The sequence below is a fragment of the Toxorhynchites rutilus genome, chromosome 1 (assembly GCF_029784135.1).
Source record: "Toxorhynchites rutilus septentrionalis strain SRP chromosome 1, ASM2978413v1, whole genome shotgun sequence".
Lineage (NCBI taxonomy): Eukaryota > Metazoa > Arthropoda > Insecta > Diptera > Culicidae > Toxorhynchites > Toxorhynchites rutilus.
In genome coordinates, this window is record NC_073744.1 from 155,130,034 (window position 1) to 155,153,999 (window position 23,966).

General features: G+C 41.9%; 1 protein-coding gene across 9 annotated transcripts in view; it reads left to right on the plus strand.

The window, feature by feature from the left end:
• Positions 1–23,966, plus strand: part of LOC129763323 (protein sidekick) — a 230,680-nt gene that overhangs the window by 193,479 nt on the left and 13,235 nt on the right. For 3 of the 9 annotated variants that reach the window (XM_055762264.1, XM_055762267.1, XM_055762266.1), the window contains exons 5-14: positions 1,849–2,724; positions 2,881–3,189; positions 13,977–14,096; positions 14,180–14,335; positions 14,420–14,546; positions 14,614–14,915; positions 14,976–15,170; positions 15,499–18,720; positions 22,071–22,349; positions 22,682–22,702. In XM_055762264.1, the coding sequence (XP_055618239.1) occupies positions 1,849–2,724; positions 2,881–3,189; positions 13,977–14,096; positions 14,180–14,335; positions 14,420–14,546; positions 14,614–14,915; positions 14,976–15,170; positions 15,499–18,720; positions 22,071–22,349; positions 22,682–22,702 (5,607 nt within the window). The remainder of the gene's footprint in view (positions 1–1,848; positions 2,725–2,880; positions 3,190–13,976; positions 14,097–14,179; positions 14,336–14,419; positions 14,547–14,613; positions 14,916–14,975; positions 15,171–15,498; positions 18,721–22,070; positions 22,350–22,681; positions 22,703–23,966) is intronic. The other 6 variants (XM_055762268.1, XM_055762269.1, XM_055762270.1 and 3 more) reach the window with 6 other exon arrangements.

Below are 23,966 nucleotides of genomic sequence, written 5' to 3' on the forward strand. Positions count from 1 at the left end.
ACAGAAAATCCTCCATGGTTCACGCAATGTACGGCAGCAACCATAGTTTTCATCTGCCACTGGTTCCGAAGGGAAATCCGTTTATATTTACGAACCATGATCGTAAAAAACACAACCACAATTACACTATTTGTGTAATCAAATTCGAGGTAAGGGTTATGGTATTTTTACCCCGTTAATAATGGCTCCTTTTGCCCCGGTATTTGAGAGCTAAACAATTATTTTCATTGAAATAAATGTATACGATTTGAATTTGTTCATACAGTAAGATGAAACAAAAATGATTATTTATTTATAGTTATGGGTTGAGTCATGTAAACATAAAGAAACTGATAGTATTCCGTTGATTTGCGGCTGTGCGTTCTTATCTTTGCAGTTGTAAGAAGCACAGTGAGTATTTATCTATTTTCCAATGAAAAATCTTTATGGTTCTAGCTGATACTTTGTGAGATACATGCAGTATCTGTATAAAAACATAGTTCTGTAGTTAAAAAAAACTACACTCTGTCCAACTTCTATAAGACCAGGGTATGATCTTGCTGATTTGTGTCATTGTAAACAAACAATGCTTCAATTTATATTCTAGTGTATTTGTACTGGTAACTATCATATACTGCATGATTTTTATATGTGTGTGTGCAAGCGTTAAGCGTAAACAAATGTTTTTGTATTTTTCAAGTGTCGAGTTTCTATAAGACCAGTTACGTTTTCCGTTGTTTTTAGTTATTTTGATTAATAAATCTAGAAAACGTCGAAAGGAAAAGTGCTCACGGATGGAGAAAAAGGATAAATCGGTGCAATTCACCAAGAAATTGTTGGAATTAGATAAATTGTTCATTGGATTGGACGATCCCATCAAGTAGCTCTCAATTATTTGACAAATCCTCAAGGATACGGCCAAAAGAAGAGAGCTTCACGTAAATCGTAGCTCTCTGACCAGGATAAGCGGGAAATAATTAGAACAGCTTCGAATACTGCAAAATCGCTTATGCAAATAAAGCAATATTTGAATTTAAATGTTTCACGGGAGACACTTCGTCAAATTTTGGTAAAAAGTCCTAACATAAAGAAGGCTAAAAAGGTTAATGCTCCTAATCTTATACCATCTTACATTGAAAGACGTCTGAGTTTTGCCAAAGCTCTCATGAATCAACAGTGGGACATGGTATGTCATGACAAAGAACGTTTTCAAAAGAATACATTTTGCTATATACCATAACGAAAAGTTCTTCAATTATTTTTTATTTTGTTAGGTTATCTTCACTGACAAAAAAAAAGTTTAGTTTGGATGATCCTGTTGATTTCAACGGGTACTGGCATGATTTACGGTAGAAGGAAGAGTATTTTTTAACCCGGAATTTTGGTGAAGGCTCGTGTATGGTTTGGGCGGGATTCTGTGCATCCGGAAAACTCAAGATAGCTTCCTCATCATTCAAGAAGTACATACATGTTCTGCAATCCTCTCTCCTACCGTTTTTGCGTGGATATCGTCACAAAAAATCACATTCGAGCAAAACAATGCTACCATTTATACCCGCAAGGAATCTAAGCAATGGATTAGGGACCAAAAACTTGAATCCTGTTGAAAATCTTAGGGGTATCCTTGTACGCAGAATCTACACTGAAGGAAAGCGATACACCGCGATTGAAGAGCTTAAGGTCGCAATTTCGGAAAAATGGAAAAATATCGAGAAACTCGTTCAGTAAAATTCAGTATATAGTATGCCAACATGAATTTTCCTGGTCATATTCAAGCCCAATAAATAAACAAACAACTCTTTTGACCCGTATCAACCAAAATAATACAGTGTTGCCAGTGAACTACAACAATCATTAATTTATTTCCAGATATGGGCAACTTCGAGGATCTCACCGAACAGATCGTCTCGGTTCAATCGGGCTACCCGGCGATACTGGACCTTGCCCGGATAGAGTCAGTACCGGCGCCATCGGTAACCTGGCAAACAGAGGAAGGGCCACTAAATTATGACATCAAGTACGCCACGACGGCCAGCAACCAACTCATCATACTCAGCGTAGACGAAAACGATATGAAATCGTACAGAGCGCGCGCAATCAACACCCAGATTGGCCGAGAAGAGATCAGTGCCTTCATTCGGGTTAACGTGACGGGTAATGCGTACAGCGAGGTCGCGCCAGAGATTATCGTACAACCAAAGAGTATCAGCGTGGTTCGGGGTGAGCAGACGGTTCAGCTGGAGTGTATTGCGAACGCGAGACCACTTCACGAGCTGGAGACAATCTGGCTGAAGGATGATATTCCCGTCGAAAATTCGGGCATTTCGTACGCCCATACCGATCCGTGGAATCGAACACTTGCGCTGTTATATGTAAACCTAACGCACACCGGACAGTACACATGCCAAGTGCAAATGAGAACCGGAGGCCATCCGACGGTTCATTCGGTGGCGACCGTGACAGTTCAGGAGCCTCCGTCTTTCTTCACGTCCTTCCGGACGGAAACTCTCGGTGATTATGGATCGAAAACGATGCTGCCGTGTGATGTGATCGGTGAACCTGTACCTCACGTCACCTGGTTCAGGAATGCGGAAGCTCTCGATTTGTCCACCGATCGGTACATGGTTCAGGATGATCACTCTCTGGCGATCAAAAAGCTCAGCATGGAGGATTCAGCCATGTTCCAGTGTTTGGCCAGCAACGAAGCCGGTGAAAAATCCAGCTACACTTGGCTGAAAGTTAAAAGTAAGTATCTCGTGCACACGTGGGACAAGGGAACCCGCATCAATTCTGTCACGAACATGATTACCAAACATATCTCATCTAACAAACTCATTTCTGCATTTCGCAACTCGTTAATTCTGTGCCTGTGCCTAACCTCTCGGATTTAACAACTATCAGATAACACCGGCAGCAACAACGCCGACAACACCCAATCATCCGGTGCATCTGTGCTCAAGCACCTAATCCTATACAATCAGTTTACTCGAAATAAGCGCCTCGCACAGCCCCGAATAATTCGCGTCCGCAATTCGGCGACCGGATCTGATTCGGCAACCACCATTGCCGGCGGCGGCGGTGGCGGCAACAGCGTCGGCAATGGCAACAGTAGTACCAACAGGAGTCGCAAGAAGACAACCTTGGCAGCGGTACCGACGACGCCGACAACTGCCTCGAAACGTGCCGAGGAATTCGACGTTGACGTTAGACGTAAGGACTCTTCCTCTGTTGGTTGAATTTTTTTTTCGGTTTTTTGATTGGTGTGTTTCCTTCCTTCCCCCCGTCGATAAGTTGATGATGATGCACCACAAACACGTTGTTTAGAGCCTCGCATATACACATACACACCACACCTCCACTCACGTACATACTGCACCACCCACAAAAACACGTTACGATCCCCACTGATTTAGAACCGATAGGAAGTTAACTCGTTGCAGCACCGGTTTGTTGTCGGTTGGTTTGGCGGGATGGCGAAGGAGGTGGTATTTCGCGATGGATGCTGCAAAAATATACCCACGACTTCGCACACTGACGCATCCCATAAGCATGTGAATTACTAATAATAACCCATTCATTGTGTTTTCGGTTTGTGTTGTTATTTTTTTTTGGTTAATTCCCTTGTAATTTTCCCTCTGTTTTCTGTTCGATTGTAGTTTTTAGATTGTATCGAAAAACATTTTTGGATAGGTGCCAAAAATATTGAATGGTGAGAAAAAAAAACTAATTTGTCAGGAAGCAATATTTTAATTGCCTCATTTAGAGTGTTATTAACATTGTGGAGAACTAGCATCGGATGGCTGAGAAAAATTTGTGGTCTTCATCCTCTCAAACGAGGCTCCGCTGAAAGATAATTTGCTGTTGGTATTTTTTTTCGACAATTATTTGAATTGTACACTTGAGGATGATTGTGGCGTTTTTGTCACACGTGTAACAACGATACAATTGAAATAAATCTCGGCAAACTCGGCCATTCACATAAGTTCATTTTGACAGTAAATATTTATTCTATAATGTTAAAACTTGCGAGCACTTCCGTTCGCAAATATTCTTCAAATTTAATTGATTAATTAATTGAAACCTTAATCGTTTAAATCTCATCATGTTATCGGCAAAACATAGTGTTCTACCATCATTATTACACAAACACTGAAACTCACATTACTGCAGAAGAAACAATTGTTATATTTTTTTAAATAATGATTCAGCCATACGTTTTAATAATTAATAATAAATCTATAATAATAATTAGATTTTTTTTAAATATTTGGATCTACGTTTGATATACAGTCAACTCTCCCTAACTCGATATCCAAAGGGACCATCGAGTTAGGGAGGTATCGAGATACAGAACATTTTTTCCTAATTTTTTTTATGTCTTAAATTGTCATATATTAGGGTAAGTGTCCCAATTATGGTATGAATTTGAATTTTTGATTCATTCCCTTAAAGTGAAAAAAACACCTTTCTCGTAAAAAAAAAAATATTTTTTCCAGAATCTTTAAGGAGGTGATAGACGGTTATATTTCACGAAAAAAATCCTTCTACGCATATGTTAGAATTTCAACGATGACAGAGTTATAGAACTTTTTCTTCGTTTCGGATTCTGTTGGCTCAAACTGATTCTACATTGAAAAGTACGCTACGTAATCCGATTCTGTTGCTTTCATTTGAAAGATGAGAAAATTTAGTACAGGATATAGTAGTGGAACATTTAAATTAGTGGATTAAAATAACATTTTTGAAGTGGAAAATTCAAAAGTTTTTTTTTATTTGTAATTATTAATTTTATCCCAAAAATTCATACTAAACTTGATTGTTTCTATCAATTAAATTAAAACTCTCTAACCTCTCTACAATTTGTTCTTTGACGCCCAACTTCTATCTCTCTTAATTTTACTGCCATATCGATATAAACAATTCCTGATGAAATTTCAATCAAAAGCTTCAAAAATCGCGATTTTTAACCCACTGTACTTATAAAAGCCACTTAAATTTCACTTTGATGTTGAAAGGTTAATTTTTTTCCTTGAAATTATTCATATTTGAATTGAAAAAAAAAACTTTTTTTTTCAAACTGTATACAATCGAGTCCTAAATTTTACATAATCGAATCATATATAATCGAATTTGTATATAATCGAGTCCGACTTGCACGAGGCACTAGGTTAACAAAGAAAATATTGATTAAGTATGTTACTCAAACTGAATTGTAACGATCACGCAGGAACTGTTCAATCACAAAGAAATGTTCGAATAGTTTCACAGGAACATTTTCAGTTGATTTCAATATTCCGGACATATTCTTCAGGTTTGATTTAACGTTCGAATTAACATCTCAATAGAACTACTATCTTCAGCGTTTTTCTCAGGGTTTTCAACACTTTCCAGTATATCGGTATCTGGCATCAGGTCACAGCAAATCACGTTTTGGTCCTTTTTGCACTAATTATTAAAAGACATTGAGCAATCGAACGGTATTGTACCGTCGACATCAGCAAGCTCACGGCGCATTAATTATGCCAGCGGAATATCACTCCCGTCCATGTTGGTTGTGCTTTGAAGTTAGGAATTCCCAGTTTCTGGACAAATTCTCAAGCCATATCCCGAAGAATAGAAGAGGGGTAATTTATTTTGTCTAGCTTGACAAGTCAAAAATTCATTGACCGCTCCAGCTTCTCGATTCTGACCAACCTTATATGCTTTTGGTCTAGATACAATTTTTCATTCCGACTCCATTTTTACTTTAGTTTGAGTAGTGTTGATACCGCACTTTGTGCAATACTGAAATTATTTGCAGCTTCAGACCCCTTCCGTCCATATTTTTCGACCTGCTCGATGATGATCAAACCTTGCGCAATGGTTAGCGTTTTGATTGTTCGCTTGAAAGGTTTCTCGTGGTTTTCCATACTTGAAAAAAAAATTGTTTGATGACATGAACACTCCGTCTTCACTTTCAAGAACAACTGAGGGGCTCAGAATGCAAGGGGTGTAAGTGACTTGATCGATTTCTCTTCATCAACTTTTTATTTAGTTAATAACTCAACTGCAAAAACTTTCCAATTTAAGTTTGCTATAGAATCCGATAGAGCCTCTCAATTGAAATCTGAGGTAATAACGCACAAAAACATGTACGCGAAAATCAATCGAGTTAGGGAGGTGAAAATCCATGGAAAAATGAATCAAAACACATCGAGTAAGAGAGGCATCGAGTTAGGGAGGTATCGTGTTATGGAGTGAAGAATGCTTGTAAAATCGAAGGTGCCATGAAATCCATCGAGTTAGGGAAAATATCGAGATACAGAACATCGAGTTAGGGAGAGTTGACTGTAGTTATGTGTGACATAATAAAGTATCCAATATGTAAATTGAAATCAAACCTACGAACACTCATCAACGCGACTCGATTGAACGCGTTTTGCAATTTGAAAAAAAAGTTAATTTAGTAACATAAAGCATAATTTTATTGACCATGTTACAAAAGTATTTCGACGCCCTGTTGGACAGCCTTCCGGCAGTTGATCGGAACTTCTGCCATTGCTGACGAAAACATACTTGTTGTCATGTTTTCAGTCCTTTCTTAGATTTATTTATTAGTTCCACCTCCGTTTTCGCTACGAAATGGTGGAAGTAGATTCTCCGTCTCAGGTTTACCCATAAATTCTCGATGGGGCGTTCGGATGATTGGCGAACTTCGAAACAACATCTCTCTTCAAGCGGTTCATCTCTACCAGCGACTTCTTCGCCTAATGGGCGGAGGCTGGATTCGACCAAAACACCACATCCTTGTACAGATGATATTTTTGGATGAAAGAGGCAACTTACGGCAGGCATTATGTGCTGTAAATCTCCCCGTCCGCCGCAAGTCCCGAACGTAAGAAGAACGACTTCGATGAAACGACTCTGACTGTTAGCCACAGACGCACCTTCTTTGGGAATTTTGCGTGGGAGTCGTCTTCACGTCGTCTTTGCCATTCAGTGTTAAATACGTCCATGACGATCGCGACGTTCTGCTTCGCCGGACAAATTTCATTCTCCATCACTTTCAGTTTCTGAATCACAGCTTGTTGTTCCGTCACGGCCGTTCTTGACATACATTTCCGCATGATGATTCCATCTCCCGGCCCAAAGCCCGGAACTACGAGGGCAGTCCAATAAGTACTTAGCCTACAAAAATAAAAAAAAAATTGGAAAAGTGGCGATTTATTTCCCAACATAGTCTCCTTTTAGCTCGATACAATTGACCCAGCGATGCTCCAACTTCTTTAATCCATCTGAAAAATACGTTTTCTCGAGGTCTGCAAAGTAGGCCTCCGTGGCGGCGATGACCTCCTCACTCGACTCAAATTTCTGCCCGGCGAGTGACTTTTTCATGTTTGGGAACAGAAAAAGTCGCACGGGACCAAATGTGGAGAATACGGTCGATGGGGCAGCAGTTCGTAGTGCAATTCGACCAATTTGGTCGTGGCGACGGCGGAATTTCCTTTTTTTCATTTTTCTAAAATCCACCTGACACCATCGGGCGATGAGGCTAAGCAATTATCGGACCGCCCTCTACTATTCTACTACTATTCGCTATTCTACTTTAGACTCAGTTGCAGTTCACAATCGCGTAGCACCGTCTACCAGGCATTGGTTTAATGATCTTATTCTTCTCCAGAAGTGTAAGGATATTGTAGATACCAGACCGGACGTATCCGGCGGACTCAGAATATTTGACGATGTTCACTTTTTTCGCAACAAACCATAGAGCGCAGTTGGTTTACTGTTTCCGCCATAACTTCGGCCGTTTAACTGATAGTCCTGTCAAATTTAGTTTGAAAACTCATGGGTTACTATGAGTAGTAGGTCCCATCGCCAGGTGTTAACACTTTGACGGCCATGGTGTTTTGGCCAAAAAGTTCGTAAAAACCTGGAGGGTCCAATGGTTGATTGTTATACTCGATGCTCAGGGCTCTCATTTTGACCAGGTTTGTGTGTTTTATTATAACTACTAGATGTAGTTATCATCAACAGTCATCGGTGATGGAGATCGATACACGGCCGGAATCCTGGTCTCCTCTCATTCACACATGCTCTGCTACTTGCAACAATCTTTTTTCTTTCGGCAAGCAACGTATCGCACTCTATATGGACAAAATAACCCCTTGGATGTCTGTTGCCAACGTAATGAAGTGTTTTATTTGTTTGAATTTGATATGACCAGAAATGTGTTTAGTATAGGGGTCAATAATTAATTTCAGTTTGTCCGGCTTTTTTTTTTGCGAAGACTGTATAGATAAATATATAAATATATATGAAACATCAGACTATTTGTGCTATTAATAACGCAACAATGGAAGCTTCATACCAACTGTCTCCGCTTTCTCGGGGTCTTCGTAGCCATTTTGATTGCGCATTCGCTTACTAAGCGATCGATCATGTGTTCATAGCTTAGGGCGCTCAATTGGCTATCTTTGTGTTGTTATAAAATAACTACGTCCACGCAACAATCGTCACGGTCGGAGTCCTGGCCTCTCTCCATCCATACAAGCTCTGCCAGCAACAACTGCCTATGGACTTTCACTTGATCGTAATTGCCGCCTTGGTCTTCCTTCGTGGATTGTTCGCTGGATAGAATCTTTCGTCCAATTTACAGCCTCACACACCTTTACTTTACCTACCTTGCCTTACATCGATGCGCGCTCATCGGACTTTAAAACTCGGTGGAGTCGCGTAGTTTCCAGCGGAGATTGTTCCTTTATGACTTATTTACTAACAATATCGACTTCAAAATGTGAACATTCGAGTTCCGAACCGTCAACTCCGAAACACTTACTTCTTGGGAACTCCCGAACACCGAACTACATACAGATATAACAATCCCTTAGATACATGTTGTAGATTGTTTAATGATGTATACGATTCACACTGATAGTCAAATTAAGTGCCCACCTCAAATTGAAGGATCCAGCTGATATATTTTTTATATTCCTCTCAAGTTTCACTTATGGAACACTAAAAAAGAATTTTACTTATAAAATTTAATTAGTATTGAAAAACAGTGACAAAAAAGTGCCCAATTCATTTAGTCAACAGAAAAGAGAAATTAAAATAAAAGTATGTGAATTTCAATAATTACTGTGTCCTGTTTTGGACTTCAGGGCTTGCTGCAGGCGCTTCATCGTGCTCTCCAACCGGTTCCTTGGGTGATTGTCAACACTAGTTTTGTCAACCCAGACATCGAAAATCGCCCACTAGTTCTCGTTGGGTTGTTTGATTCGACAAGTTCGGAAGAAAGACTTGATCGTTTTTGGCAGTATGCTTCGGGTCGTTGCCCTGCTGAAATACGGACTTCTCTTCAAGGTGCACCCGGATCAGCGAAATCTCCAGATTTTCCCGCAGGATGTTGTTATAGAAATCTGTCGTCATTATTCCATCGATTTTCACAAGGCCACCCCACGAAAAACACTCCCAGACGAACCCACCGTTTTCGGTTAAACAGCTCGAATTTTCCTTTTTCCAAAATTCTAGGGGCTTACCAGCACGCTCCTAAGCAAACTTAGGCCGTTTGGATTCATGTATCTTTCTGATAAACAAGCACTACCGGTCAATTTTGCCATTTATCCTCTGTGTTTCGAGACGGCGACGAACAGTCCTGCCCAAAAATGATGGCTGAAGAGTTTCCTGGATCTCGCGGACAGTCACCTTCGGATTCTACTTGACTTTTCACATCCGTTCTGCGCTCTCTGACTCTGTTTGGGTGATCCGCCACTGCTCCGAACGTTTCTAGTTTCAGAAGAATTTTCCCAACCGCTGCCTTGCTGATACAGTACTTCATAGCGACAGAAGGGTGCGATTCACCGTTTTGCACATCACGAACCATAAGTTTACGAATACAAAAGGGAATTCTTTTAAAATCATTGCGGTCTCCATTTTTGCAATTGAATCAAATGCAATCACGTATACAAAGACACCATATCGAGTCATTTGCTTTAAAACATGTCAAAATGTCAAAACATAAACAACCGAAGTGTCTCCCGATGGAAATTTATCGAAAACATATCGATTCTCGAACTTGGCACTTCTTCCAGTCACTTTAAAAAAAGATTATTTGTTTCTTCCAGTAAAACTTTTTTTTACTGCATTCCATAAGGCAAACTCCATCAAGAAAGATCACAGTGTGTTTACTTTAATTTGAACCAAATAAATAGAATTTTTTGACGTAGGACTACGTCTAACCGGAAGATATAGGGGGTGAAATGGAAATCTAGGCACTGAACAAGTAGGAAAAATGCAAGATTTGGAACGCTTATAACTCGAGCATTTCTCAATAGATCGCAAAGGTTTTTGCATCAATTGATAGGAAATATATCTACGCATCTATCATAACGAATAACATTTCATTTTTCTTGAGATAAATAATTCAATAATTGTGAAATATCAAGCATTGTCAAAATGCACTATGTGCCCATTTTTGATTGGTCCATTTTGTGCTCCTCAAATCGTACCGACCAAAGCGGGCAACTAGAGCAGCAGCGAAATAGAATGAAGCACGATTGGAAAGGAAAAAGAAAAAAATGAACGAAACATTGGTCGCAGTCTCACACATGCGTAATTCTCGAGCCAGCCAGTCAGCATAAAAATCCCCGCTCCGCTGCCGTAACGATCACATTCTTTGTGTGGACACCGACTGGACAACATCGTTGCTGGACGAGCTGGACGGCGAGGGATCGAGTGCCTTTCTCAAGGAAAGAGAGCGGAGGTGGTAGCGCTGGAGTAGAGTAGTAGAGTAGAGTAGAGTTTTCAAAGGGCCTTTCTCAAGGCTAGAGACGAATGAACTGCAAAAGTTTAAAGTCTCTATAATACAAGACCTTCCTTCCTTCCGTAACGATCATTCTCATCGAAACCGTAGACCACATCGTTTCGCATCACATCAGATCAACAAACCAACACAAGCAGCCATGTCTGGACATGGTAAAGGAGGAAAAGTGAAGGGAAAGGCAAAATCCCGCTCGAACCGTGTTGATCTGAAGTTCCCCGCAAGGGTAGCTAGGCCGAGCGCGTTAGTACCAGTGCACCAGTCCACCTAGCCGGCGTTATATAGTTTCGGCCACCGAAGTGATCGAGTTAGCTGCTGCTGCCGAAGTGATCGAGTAAGCTGCTCGCGACGATAAGAAAACCCGCATTCGGAACAGAACACATTCGGTTCGGTGGACATCAAGACAACAGACAGTTGCAGCGAGTGGCGAGTGGCAAACGCAATCGCAAAACGGCATCAGGTAGCAGAAGAAAAAAGTTTGTTCTTTATACAAACTGCTTTGGTGGCAAATCCAGAACAAGGCGGCATCGAGGGCGTTCGAAATGTTTTTTTTTCAAAATCACGAGTACTAAGTTTTCTAAATTGGAACCATTCCATAAAACAAGGCGCTTTTCAGGGCCATTAAACCTTCCAAAAAAGAGTTTAGGAAATACAGTTCAATGCTTTCTATAACAATATCCAAAATAATAATAAAACACAAATTGATTTTTTCATAATTTGTTTGCCAGGATATGATGAGTATGTGAATTTGGCAGTTGTTCTGAGCTTATTGATTTTCACCAATTTTTAAATTGCTTCTAGATTGAAAGTACAGTAATTTACACTTATCTCGACATTTAGCTAATTGAACGGACCTGTAATGCGACATATTTAGTTGGACATTTTTTTAAACATAGAGTTCGGGGTCCAAATTATGACCCCACATTGAAAGTCGACACTGTACCACTGTCATCGCAAATGTGTAATTACAGGTTAAAATTACCTCCAATCTGATACTGAGTGGTGGTAATGCGACGTGCCATTGAATGTAATTTACTGTAAAATATGTCACAAGCTGGATGGGAAGAAATTTTCCAACTGTGAAAGCTGTGGCGAGTGGCAAATGTAATCGCTAAACAGAAAGGTTTAGCCGAACAAGATGGGGATATCGAGTGATAACAAAACAATAAACTCTTTAGATTGAAGATAATTTTGTGATCCTGAAAAGGACCCTTTTTAGCCTGCATGTGAATCCAACGAGCGAACAAATCGTAATGAATGTATTTTTTTGCCATCGCTCCCTTTTAACGCTCATTCGTTCGTCTCGTTGGACTCGCCCCTCTGGCTGAGTCTGCCGATTTGTCTGTATCCTGTGAGTGTGTACCGCTAGAGTATAAAACACGCGGACCCCAAAAAAATATCTTATTTTCTTTCAAACCGTAAACCCGTGTGGTTGTACGGCATCGGCATCGTGGACGTAACAAAGGACAAGTTAAGGGAAAGGCAAAGTCTCACTCGAACCGTGCAGGTCTCCAGTTCCCTGTTGGTCGCATTCACTGATTGCTCCGCAAGGGTAACTAGGCCGAACGGATTGGTGCCGGAGCACCAGTATACTCAACAGCGATTATAGAGTTTCGGCCGTCGGAGTGCTCGAGTTGGCTTGAAAAGCTGCTCACGACAATCAGAAAACCCGCATCAAGAACAGAGCAGCTTCGGTTCGGCGCTCATCAAGGCAACAAATAGTTTCAGTGAGTGGCAAAGTGTTTCTCCGGCACGTCGCATTAAATGTAATTTACTGAACAACATGTCACAAGCTGGATGGGAATTTTCCAACTGTGAAAGCTGTGGCGAGTGGAAAACGCAATAGCTAAACAGGAAGGTTTAACCGAACAAGATGGGAATATCGAGTGATAACAAAAACACAACACCAAAGGTTCTTTTCAGAACCATCAACATATTCATAAAGAGTAAACAGTAAACTAATACATTTTTCAGGTAGATAGGAAGGTATTCACGTAGGAGAAGAAAATAAAACAATATATTTAAAATATATATTTAACAAAAGCTGTCCCCTTTGTATAGTCCTACGTCACTCCGGTTATGTCCCCGACATTACCCACCCGTCTTTTTAAAATGATGAAGTGGGCACTTTATTTTCACTATCGATGCATTTTATTTTTACTAAGACAGATATTTTTTGAGAGACAGAATTAGAAATTTTCAAACAGTTTGTGTGGTCTCTCGATGGTCTCGAAAGATGGTGAATAAACACAGTAACAAATGATTGCGTCATAATGAACGATGAAATGGATTTCAATGAGAATTGCAGCCATCTTTCAGGTTCAGACTACCGAGAAAGGAAAGGTTCAAGTTAAGTTTAAGCTTTAAAAGCTGTCGAAGATCCCGAAAAAATACGCAAGTAAAGAAATGTTTCCAAAAACGATGGTTGTTTTTTTTTTGAAGAAACACGATTGTTTCGTGTTCAAACCTCACATCCTGTCGATATGAAAAAATGGCCCAGGAACGACGTACCACCAACAACACGCAAGTTATACTGTAGGACAAAAATCCTCCAAACTCACCGGAGCTACACACATTTAAAAAATATTGTTATTCTCGACCTCAAGAAAACAGCAAATTGGCATTCAGAATCATATTAGGATAATACAACTGCGGTATGAAATCTGGTGGAGTGTGGGTAACGTAAAGCCTAACAGTTCACGTGATGAAAATCGGAAGCCTATTCAAATAATCCCTGTATTTTGTAGTCATTGGACCCCAAACAAAGTTTGGTAAATTATGTAGAAACATAGCCAGTATGCACTTAATCCAGAAATTATTGTGTTTGCTATAAGTTGATCATAACTCTGTCGAGTTAGTAGACTCTATTCATCGTTGAATCCATCTTTTCCGGAATTTTGATGACTCCTCAGTTGTTTCAAGACCTCTATCTCTTACCACAATCGGAATGACTCAAATGCATTTGCCTTTACAAGGAAACTAACAAAACTCACAGTAGCTCTGTTCATATGAATGAATTCTTCAACAGCAAACCAATCTAATCATTACACACTTATTTTCTATGATTGTAATACTGCCTTTCAATATCACCAATAGCATGTCTTCATAAACATTAAATTGATGTACTACGATTTGAAGAAGTACCCTCAACAAGCACCGATAGCATCACTAATCAATTGAATGATTCCCTCTTCAGCATCCGTCCCGATACTGGAGCTATCGCCCACAAATCAAACCGTCCTGGATGGCAAAGACGCCACAATGCATTGCCGAGCCGTCGGAGCGCCAACGCCAAACATCACCTGGGTCTTCAACGGTAAGTCCGCTTTTTGTGTTCTTATCTGATTGTTTTTTTTTTGTTTTCTGTGTCGTTTGGACCAAACTAACTCATTTCGCCAGAATCCCAAGGTATCGAACTCTCGGGCCGAATTCAGATCCTGGATTCGGGCGATCTGCTAATCTCCAACGTGCGGGAATCGGACGGCGGACTGTACACTTGCGTACGCGCGAACGAAGCCGGAATCGTGACCGGAGAGGCACATCTCGGTGTGATGGGTAAGTGGTTTGTTTGGTTGATCTGTACTAACGTCAGACTTTGGAGAATGATCGCTGATCGCCGTTTGTAACTTGTCCCCGCAGTGAGAACGCAAATCGTGCAACCCCCGGCGGACACTACAGTGCTACTTGGCCATACAGCCGCGCTTCAGTGTAAGGTGTCCTCGGATCCTACCGTCCCGTTCAACATCGATTGGTACCGGGAACCACAGTATGTTTTTTTGTTTCGAGGTATTTGTTGCAACCTCTTACTAATCCACGCTCCTATTCCCCTCCAGACGACAACCCATCAAGAATAGCCAGAGAGTCGCTGTGAAGGCCGACGGAACACTGGAAATCGTTGAAGTTCGCCCATCGGACGTTGGGCAGTACTCCTGCATTGTGACGTCCCCTGGCGGTAACGAAACCCGTTCTGCGAGACTAAGTGTAGTGGAGCTTCCCTTTGCGCCAACGAATGTGAAGGCCGTTCGATTGAACACCGCTACCCACCGAGCGATCAACGTCTCCTGGACGCCAGGGTTCGACGGTAATAGTGCGGTACTTAAGTTTATAATTCAACGACGGGAGGTTCCTGAACTGGGTAGGTAGCAATGGTTTGCGTTTGTGTGTGTGGTAACGGAGAGCCAACGGTTAATTTAAGACATTACAGGACCACTACCGGATCCGCTGCTCAACTGGATAACCGAGCTAAGCAACGTATCGGCGGGCTCACGGTGGGTACTGTTGACCAATTTGAAAGCCGCCACGGCATACCAGTTTCGTGTGAGCGCCGTCAACAAGGTCGGCGAAGGTTCACCCTCCGAACCCAGCAATGTGATCAAACTCCCTCAAGAAGGTAATTGTAGATACGCAATTCCGTTAGCTAGTTCCAGTATCGCTAGATGGTTAACTTCGTGATTTAATTTACTTCTCTAATCTTAACGCGCGTTGAATGTTGAACGTAACAGATGAACTGAGGAGGAGAGTTCCTTCTCGTAAGTTGAGCATGCTGTTCGAAAGAGTGTGTATTCGCTTTGGTTTTCTGTTTGTTTCGTTTCTAAATTAATTCGAGCAAAATCTGAACCCGTGAAGAACTCGGATCGTTCCTCACGAGTTGGAGATCATTTCAGCTTGAACGAGTTGCGCCACCAACTAAAAGAATACCCTGTTTTTACTCCCCATAGCCCCATCTGGTCCACCCGTGGGTTTCGTTGGGTCAGCTCGATCTTCGTCCGAGATTATAACTCAATGGCAGCCACCGCTGGAGGAGCATCGCAACGGCCAAATTCTTGGCTACATTATTCGTTACCGGTTGTTCGGTTACAATGCGAGCCCGTGGAACTATCGCAATATTACCAACGAGGCCCAACGAAACTACCTGATTCAGGAGCTCATCACCTGGAAGGACTATGTGGTTCAAATTGCCGCCTACAACAATATGGGCGTCGGAGTGTACACCGATGGTGCCAAGATAAAGACGAAGGAGGGAGTCCCGGAAGCACCACCAGTCAATGTTCGCGTCAGGGCATTGAATTCGACCGCAATAAGGATATGGTGGAAACCTCCGAATCCCCAGCAGATCAATGGTATCAACCAAGGTTACAAGATTCAAGCTTGGCGCTATGAAATTCTGGACGGCGAAGAACATGAAACGGAAGCAAAGGTCATCACGGTGCCGCCGAGCTTGTTGGACCCGTTGGCAGAGCAGGACACGATTATGGTCGGACTTGAGAAGTTCACGGCTTACAACGTTACGGTACTCTGCTTCACTGATCCTGGGGATGGCGAACGTAGTCTTCCGATTGAGGTCAAAACCAAAGAAGATGTCCCGGATGAGGTAGGTTCGCTCCAATTCGACGACGTTTCGGACCGAGAAGTTACAGTCATGTGGACTCCCCCGAAGCAAACCAACGGTATTCTGACTGGCTATCAGGTGAAGTACCAAATCAAAGAGAAGCCCGGTTCGATTAAGGTGTTCAACATGAGCGCCGATGTGACCAGCTTGAAGGTCGTCAACCTCATCGCCACCACTCACTACTTGTTCGAAGTTTTCGCATGGACCGCTGTTGGCGCTGGCGTTCCACGAACCGCAACGATCCAGTCAGGCGTTGAACCCGTCCTGCCGAACCCTCCGTATCAGTTGGCCCTATCCAACATTGAAGCCTTTTCGGTGGTGATTCAGTTCACTCCTGGATTCGATGGCAACTCATCCATCACCAAGTGGACTGTGGAGGGTCAAACGGCTCGCAACCTCACGTGGTTCACAGTGTATGAAGTTCACGACCCGGACGCATCTACCCTAACCGTTACCGGGTTGACACCGTTCACGCCCTACCGACTCCGAATTATCGCCTCGAATGTGGTGGGCCCTTCGGAACCCTCCGATCCAACCAAAGATTTCCAAACAATCCAAGCTCGGCCGATGCATCCGCCGCTGAATGTGACGGTTCGTGCGATGAGCGCTACCGAGCTGAGGGTGCGCTGGATTCCACTCCAACAGACCGAGTGGTTCGGCAACCCGCGAGGCTACAACATAACCTACAGAATCGTCAATGGCAAGGGACCCGTTCCTGCATTCAGTGTGGTCATTGAGGATCCCACGGCGAACTCTCACGTGCTGGATAGCTTGGAGGAGTGGTCGGTGTACGAGATATTTATGAGTTCGGTGAACGAGGTAGGGCAATCGAACGAGAGTCCGCATGCGTTCGAGAGAACACGGGAAGCGGTTCCTGCGTTCGGTCCACTGGGTGTGGAAGCTAACGCCACGTCATCAACCACAATCGTTATTAAGTGGAGTGAAGTACCGAGGGAACATAGAAATGGTCAAATCGAGGGGTACAAAGTGTTCTACGGATCAGCCGGTAGAACGCAGATCCTGCACAAAACAATTCCAAACAATTCGACCTTCACAACGACGTTGACGGAGTTGAAGAAGTTTGTACAGTACGACATTCAGGTCCTGGCGTATACTCGACTTGGAGATGGGTTGTTGAGTACCCCGCCGGTGAGGGTGCAAACTTTCGAGGATACTCCGGGCGCTCCATCGAACGTTTCTTTCCCCGATGTGTCTTTCAGTATGGCACGCATAATTTGGGATGTTCCAGAGGAACCCAACGGAGAAATCCTCGCCTATAGGGTTATATATCTACTGAATGGGTCCCAGAGTCTAAATTTCAGCCGCGAATTCCCTCCCTCCGATCGAACATTCCGAGCGACCCAGCTGTTGGCGGAGCGTTTCTACCTCTTCAGTGTGACAGCCCAAACGCGCCTCGGCTGGGGTAAAACGGCTGCTGTACTGGTTTACACGACCAACAATCGAGAAATCCCTCAAGCTCCTTCGTCGCCGCAAATTTCCAGATCACAGGTTCAGGCCCAACAGATTACGTTCAGCTGGACGCCTGGCCGCGATGGGTTCGCTCCCCTCCGGTACTACACGGTGCATTTCCGTGAGAATGAAGGGCCATGGACGCTGATTCCGGAGCGCGTTGATCCAGCTGTAACATCCTATACTGCGCTGGGACTCAAACCACACACGCTATACCAGTTTCGGATTCAGGCAACCAACGACATTGGACCATCATCGTTTAGCAAGGAAAGCATCGAGGTTCGCACCTTGCCAGCCGCACCTTCTTTGGGTATTACCGGGCTGAAAGTGGTACCCATCACGACGACCAGCGTCCGGGTCCAATGGAATCCCCTCAAGAAGAGTTTGTGGAACGGTGACGCCACAACGGGTGGTTACCGCATTCTCTACCAACCAGTTTCAGACTTTCCTTCGACGCTACAAAGCACCCCCAAGCTGGATGTGATAGGAGTCGAGCAGGAGTCAGCCATTCTGCGAGATCTGTCCCAAGATCGAAATTACGAAATCATAGTGCAACCATTCAACTCCCAAGGGTCCGGTCCTCCAACGCCGCCTGTAGCGGTCTATGTTGGGGAGGCCGTACCCACTGGAGAACCGCGAGGCATCGACGCCGCCCCGGTGTCTTCTACCGAAGTTCGTCTCCGCTGGAAGGCACCCCAGCAGAGCATGCAGAACGGAGAGTTGTTAGGGTACAAGATCTTCTACTTAGTGACCGATTCGCCCCAGGAGTTGGAGGATGGTCGAAAGCACGAGGAAGAAATCGAAGTTGTTCCCGCATCGTACACCTCCCACAGTCTGGTTTTCCTAGACAAATACACCGAGTATCGGATACAGATCTTGGCGTTCAACCCGGCCGGGGACGGACCCCGGTCGGCTCCGATAACGGTGAAGACGCTCCAGGGGCTGCCGGGCTCACCTAGCAGCTTGTCTTTCTCGGAAATCACTATGAATAGTCTGAAGGTTAGCTGGAATGCACCGAAGATGCGCAACGGCGAGATTCTAGGTTACATTGTGACGTACGAAACCACCGAGGATAACGAGAGTAAGTTGTTTGAACTATCTAGATCAGTGGTACTCAACAATTTTTTCAGAAGGGCCGCAAAAAAACAGAATTATAAAAAAGGAGGGGGGTACAAGACACGACCGCATTGTTAATGTAGGACTACGAATTTCACGAAGCAATAAAACGCCAACTCGAAGAGATTTTCCAATTACCTCTCATATTTAACATTTACTGTTGATTGCTCGCTGTCTAAAGCGACACAGAAACACTGAACATACTAAATAGCCAATTAGTTTTTCAGTACCTTTTTGCTAAAATTACACTTCCAATGCTCCCAAAAAAGCTCACGGCAAGAGAAAATCGCAACCAAATCGGGTGTGTCGTACGGTGGCAACGTCGACTCGGTCATCCTGCTAGCATCCATAAGACAGCAGCAGCGAGGCATTCTTAACAGCCTTTCCGAAATTGCCTTTTTAAGGCTAGAGGTGAATAAACTGAGAAAGTCTTAAATTCCAAGAAAATCTCTATAGGAATCATGAAACATCATCGTCATTACACCAATAAATCCGAACACGCTCCTAAATTCACAGAACCTCTCTTTCAAATCAAATCACTTTTGATTTTAATTTAGAATACAGCGACATTTTGACGTTGGACTACATCTCTTATTTTTGTACTCCCAATCGTTTTCGTATCGTATCGATAGTAACTCTTAACAAAGCGACTATCCTATCGAGACTGCAAATTGTGCCATTGACAATAGATAATGCGCACAATATGAAATGTTTCATCGCGGGTTGGGGTAGAGAATATTTCTCAAGGCCAAAGAAACCGCCTTGTTTGCCAATATTGAATGTTTACGAATGGTTCAATCAATCGTCGATTCGAAATAGTGGGGCGTATAGTTTGCGCCGAGTATTTATGGAATATGGAATCGATGCTTGCACCAGAGATTCTGGTGGACCGCTGGATTATGACAGAGTTCAATATAGAAACGTTAGCTAAGGAAAGGGGCGCACTGAAAAAGATCATTCTGGTTAAGTAGTTAATCCAACGCTCTTATGTGTTCCGTACATTATTGGTTTTCATACCACTATGCGCAGAGTGTTTATACACGATTAAATAAAAAGGTAAGCATTCTTGATTTTAGACGTTGTTAAAGATATATAATGGCGGGGATGGTACAAATATAAAATCGCTTGTGGTGGCAGTAAATGTCTAGAAGAGGAGACACATAATTTCACACACATACACAAATGAATTTTAACCCAATGAGTTTAATTCTTACTCCCGACATTCTTGCGAAATGGAAGTGAAGTAACGAATCAGCCAAAAAGTATTGAAAATCACTACAATGCAGAAAGAAAAAAAACAATTCATCTAAAGCCGGGCGCATTAGCGGCGAACTGGAAACTGAATGAGCACAATTAATTATTTAAATTCTTCAAATCACATTTACACCGTTCATACGACGCTCTCCATCTTCTTCTCTATGGTAACAATGTTTCTAACGTTCATAAAATAACGTTAAATCCCACAGCCGCTCTGAAGAGACAGCATGGATATTGCATGACCATTAGACAACGAGATCCCGCATCAGATACTTCATTCATTATGAACATCATTACTCATTTTGATATAATAAGGTTTCGTAAGCTGTGCTAACAATTCATGGTCGACATAAACGCGAAGGTAAAGAGCGAATCATTGCGATTTCTCCGACACAACCAACAGAAGCGACGTGAAGATGAATACATTCACTTACGAAACGCTATCATGAGCCACGAACACACAGCCTTGGCTATTGCCAGTCCAAAATTAAATACATTGTCATTACATACAGCACGTGTGTTCAAACGGAAAATGAAGTGTTTTATGAGCTTCATTACAACATTACACGTATTCGGTCCAAAAATGTGTACGATAATAATTTTATATTATGGATAAAGTTTGGGTAGAAGCACAAAGAAATTCATAGAAAAACAATTAGGTTAGAGTCAGGACTATATTTTCCGAGTATTCAAATAACACCGAGTGAAAATTTTCATTCAAATTTTAACTATTTAAAATTGCTTTCGGCTCTGATAATCTGAAGAATAAATTGTTTCACAAATAGAAATGAATTATTTCGACGTTTGTTCTGCGTAAAGACAAGGTTGCCAGATTTGCATAGAACGATTGAATTTAAGTCGAATATCTAATCGTGAAATCTGATCGAATTTTCAACCAATCGAATTCCGGAATGTGTTTTCCTAAAGATTTCACCAAATGACACGGTCATAAGCGTAGGCGTTAGCGCTACAAGATTTTTTTCCGGCAGCATAAACATCAAACATACTTTAGTTCAAATAGTTTCGTTCGTTCTATTCCATAGATCACATTTGATTGGTTTTATAGATTTTTTTATATATTATTTATTTTTTGTTCAACACCCAGAATATTCATTTGAAATAAATAACGTATTTTAAGCGGCTTTATTTACGCGTTTTTAGTACGCATATTTCGAAATTTACGCGGTGTTTTTTTTACGCATATTTCGAAATTTACGCGGTGTTTTTTTTAACGCAGATTTCGGAATTTACGCTTTTTTTACGCGGCACATATTAACCGCGTAAAACGTGACTCCAGTGTAAACATATTTTATGTGCTAATTGATGTGGCTTTTTACGAAATAGGTTTGTATTATATCACTGATTAGCAGCTGAGAAATAAAAAGAAAAACAGATATCATGATTGTAGCATGCAAAAAAATTCAATTAATCAATTGTTAGAAAAAAGTTTGTTTTTTAACCAATAATTCACTGTTTGTTAGATTTTTACGCGGATTTTGAAGTTTACGCGGAATTTGGAATTCACGTGGTTTTTTTACGCGCCACGTATCCCCACGTAAAAAGCAACTCCAGTGTATATGGAAAAACAACTTTTGCCGGGTCAGCTAGTAATTTTATATTATAATACCGAGCTTTGGTAGGAGTACTAGGAAATTTATAGTAAAAGGAAATTGTAAAGGGCAATCAATCAATGAAGATTTCTGCGATTTGGACCCACGCAATTTGGGCGGGGCAATCAAGTTCGCCAGACCAGCTATGACTCAAAAAATTGAAATGAGCGGAGCTTGTATTGCAACATTTTCTTTCTCCACCTTGTCCATAGAAAGAACGCAGCATTTGCTATTTTTTTTATGAAAACGTGGCTCGTTTTTTGATTTGGCACCATTACTGAACCACACAGTTCTGCGTAACAAAAAGGTAATGATTTATTATGTTTTAGTCATTGTTATACGTACAAACTAGTTCAAAATAAAGTAACACCAGATCGCAGGTTGAGTATTGCTGATCTAGATTATGTTTATCCAAACTTACACGAAGCCTCTTCACCTCTTCCTCTAGAGTTCAGCAAACAGGTCAAACAGAAGGTGTCCGGGACGAGCCTACTGATACAGAACCTCGAGGAGGAAGTCACCTACACGTTCACCGTGCGAGCGCAAACCATCGATTACGGCCCGGCGCTCAGCGGAAACGTGACGACGGGACCCCAGGATGGCTCACCCGTGTCACCGCGTGATCTGTTGCTTTCCAAATCGCAAGCGAGTGTTGACATGTCCTGGATCAATGGGCCCTCCGGAAAGGGTCCGATCCTGGGCTATTACATCGAAACGAAAAAACGAGGTAAGTGGGAATAATGCTAATGTTGTCTTGCTTTGCCTTCGGTTTGGTCAGTATAGGCCAGGTGTCAGAGGAACAAAGGAATTGCATGCTGGCAGGGCGTTTTTATCGGAGTTTACGTATACCAAGGAGTAGTGGGGGAAAGCAGTAGAATTATATATAATTCAACCTTTTCTCTCTCTTTTTTCCCGCTTTCTTCCGTGCTTTCTATCGCATTTCGAAATGCAACCCATTCGCGTGTGCCACCGATAACAAAAAATAAATGGGGTTGCGACGCGGGGCGTGTGTACATTTTACTCCCTCCAAATGCAAAATAAATACTGAATTGAGCGTAGATATGGAGCACTACTATAATTGTAAGTATCCTCACGGGGAACCGCCTGGTAAACCTAGCAATTAGAGGTGTCTTTGTTGGGCTTGTTTGCTCGTTTCTGCACTTTACGTTCCTGTTTTGCGTTTTTAATCTCGTGCATGATGGGGGCTATCCCCCGTGTGTGTGTCTAACGAGCGTTTACAACAGTTTTTGTGATTAAAGTGCAACATTTGTGTCTACATTTCACTACCGTTATGCTTTGTTAAGCATGTTAGCTTACGTGTTTCAACTTTTAATTTCTATCCGTGTTTCGTATAATACCCTTCCTGTTCGTTGAATAGTCCTAATCAAATACAAACACATTATGCTTAACTCGCACTCTGTTTAAAACAAGTTCCCGTGTACAAATACGCTCTCAAATAGTTCCCTCCACCGCCAAGGTGGAGGCTTTCATCTTATCACATTCTGCAGAAATATTTCAAAGACGCGCAGTGGTTCTTGGCAAGTGCAATCCATTGTCGACGGAATCTTGCATAAAATTCATTCAATCTACTCTAGGATCGTCATACGACATATGACGGATTTCGCGCCAACTCGTCTATGGGATGGAATTCAAAAAAGTAAAAGTCGATTTTCTCAAAATGGTCATCTCAGATTTTGATGAAATGGTATATAAATGACTCATCTGATCTTAATATAATCTGATTAACTTATATTCCAAGAGATACAATCATCATATCTTTCCTTTTTTTTTTCTTTTTTTCTAACATTTTGAAGATTTTGGGGTCATCTACTGAATTTGAAAACCTTTTAGCTGCGATTTTATTTTCATCTACAAGCAATGAAATTTTTATGTTCTCGATATTGTTTTTGCGTGATTGAATAGTTCCTCAAGTTCACTTGCCTTTACATACATTTGACATTTTGTTTAACTGCCCAATCATAAAGCTCTAGTATTGTTTGGATTGTGTTTCCAAATCATCAATTCATGAAGTGAACAACTCTTCCTTAGAGGACAACGGAAAAGAAGAAATTGTTTTCGACAAATGGCTGATCTCAATGAACGATGTTAAAACTAGTCGATGAATTTGTGCTGTATTTCGTTGATAAAGTAGACAAACTCATAGAGCATGACGTTATTTACAAACAGCAGTTTGCTTTTTTTGCGAAATAAAGAAGAATCTTTGACACAAGGAAAAATAATAGTAATTTGTGATTTTCAGAGAATTATTCATTCATAATCCGAAATGCGGCACAGGGTTATCACTGGAATAACTCGCAAGCAACTATTCACCCATCTGAAATAT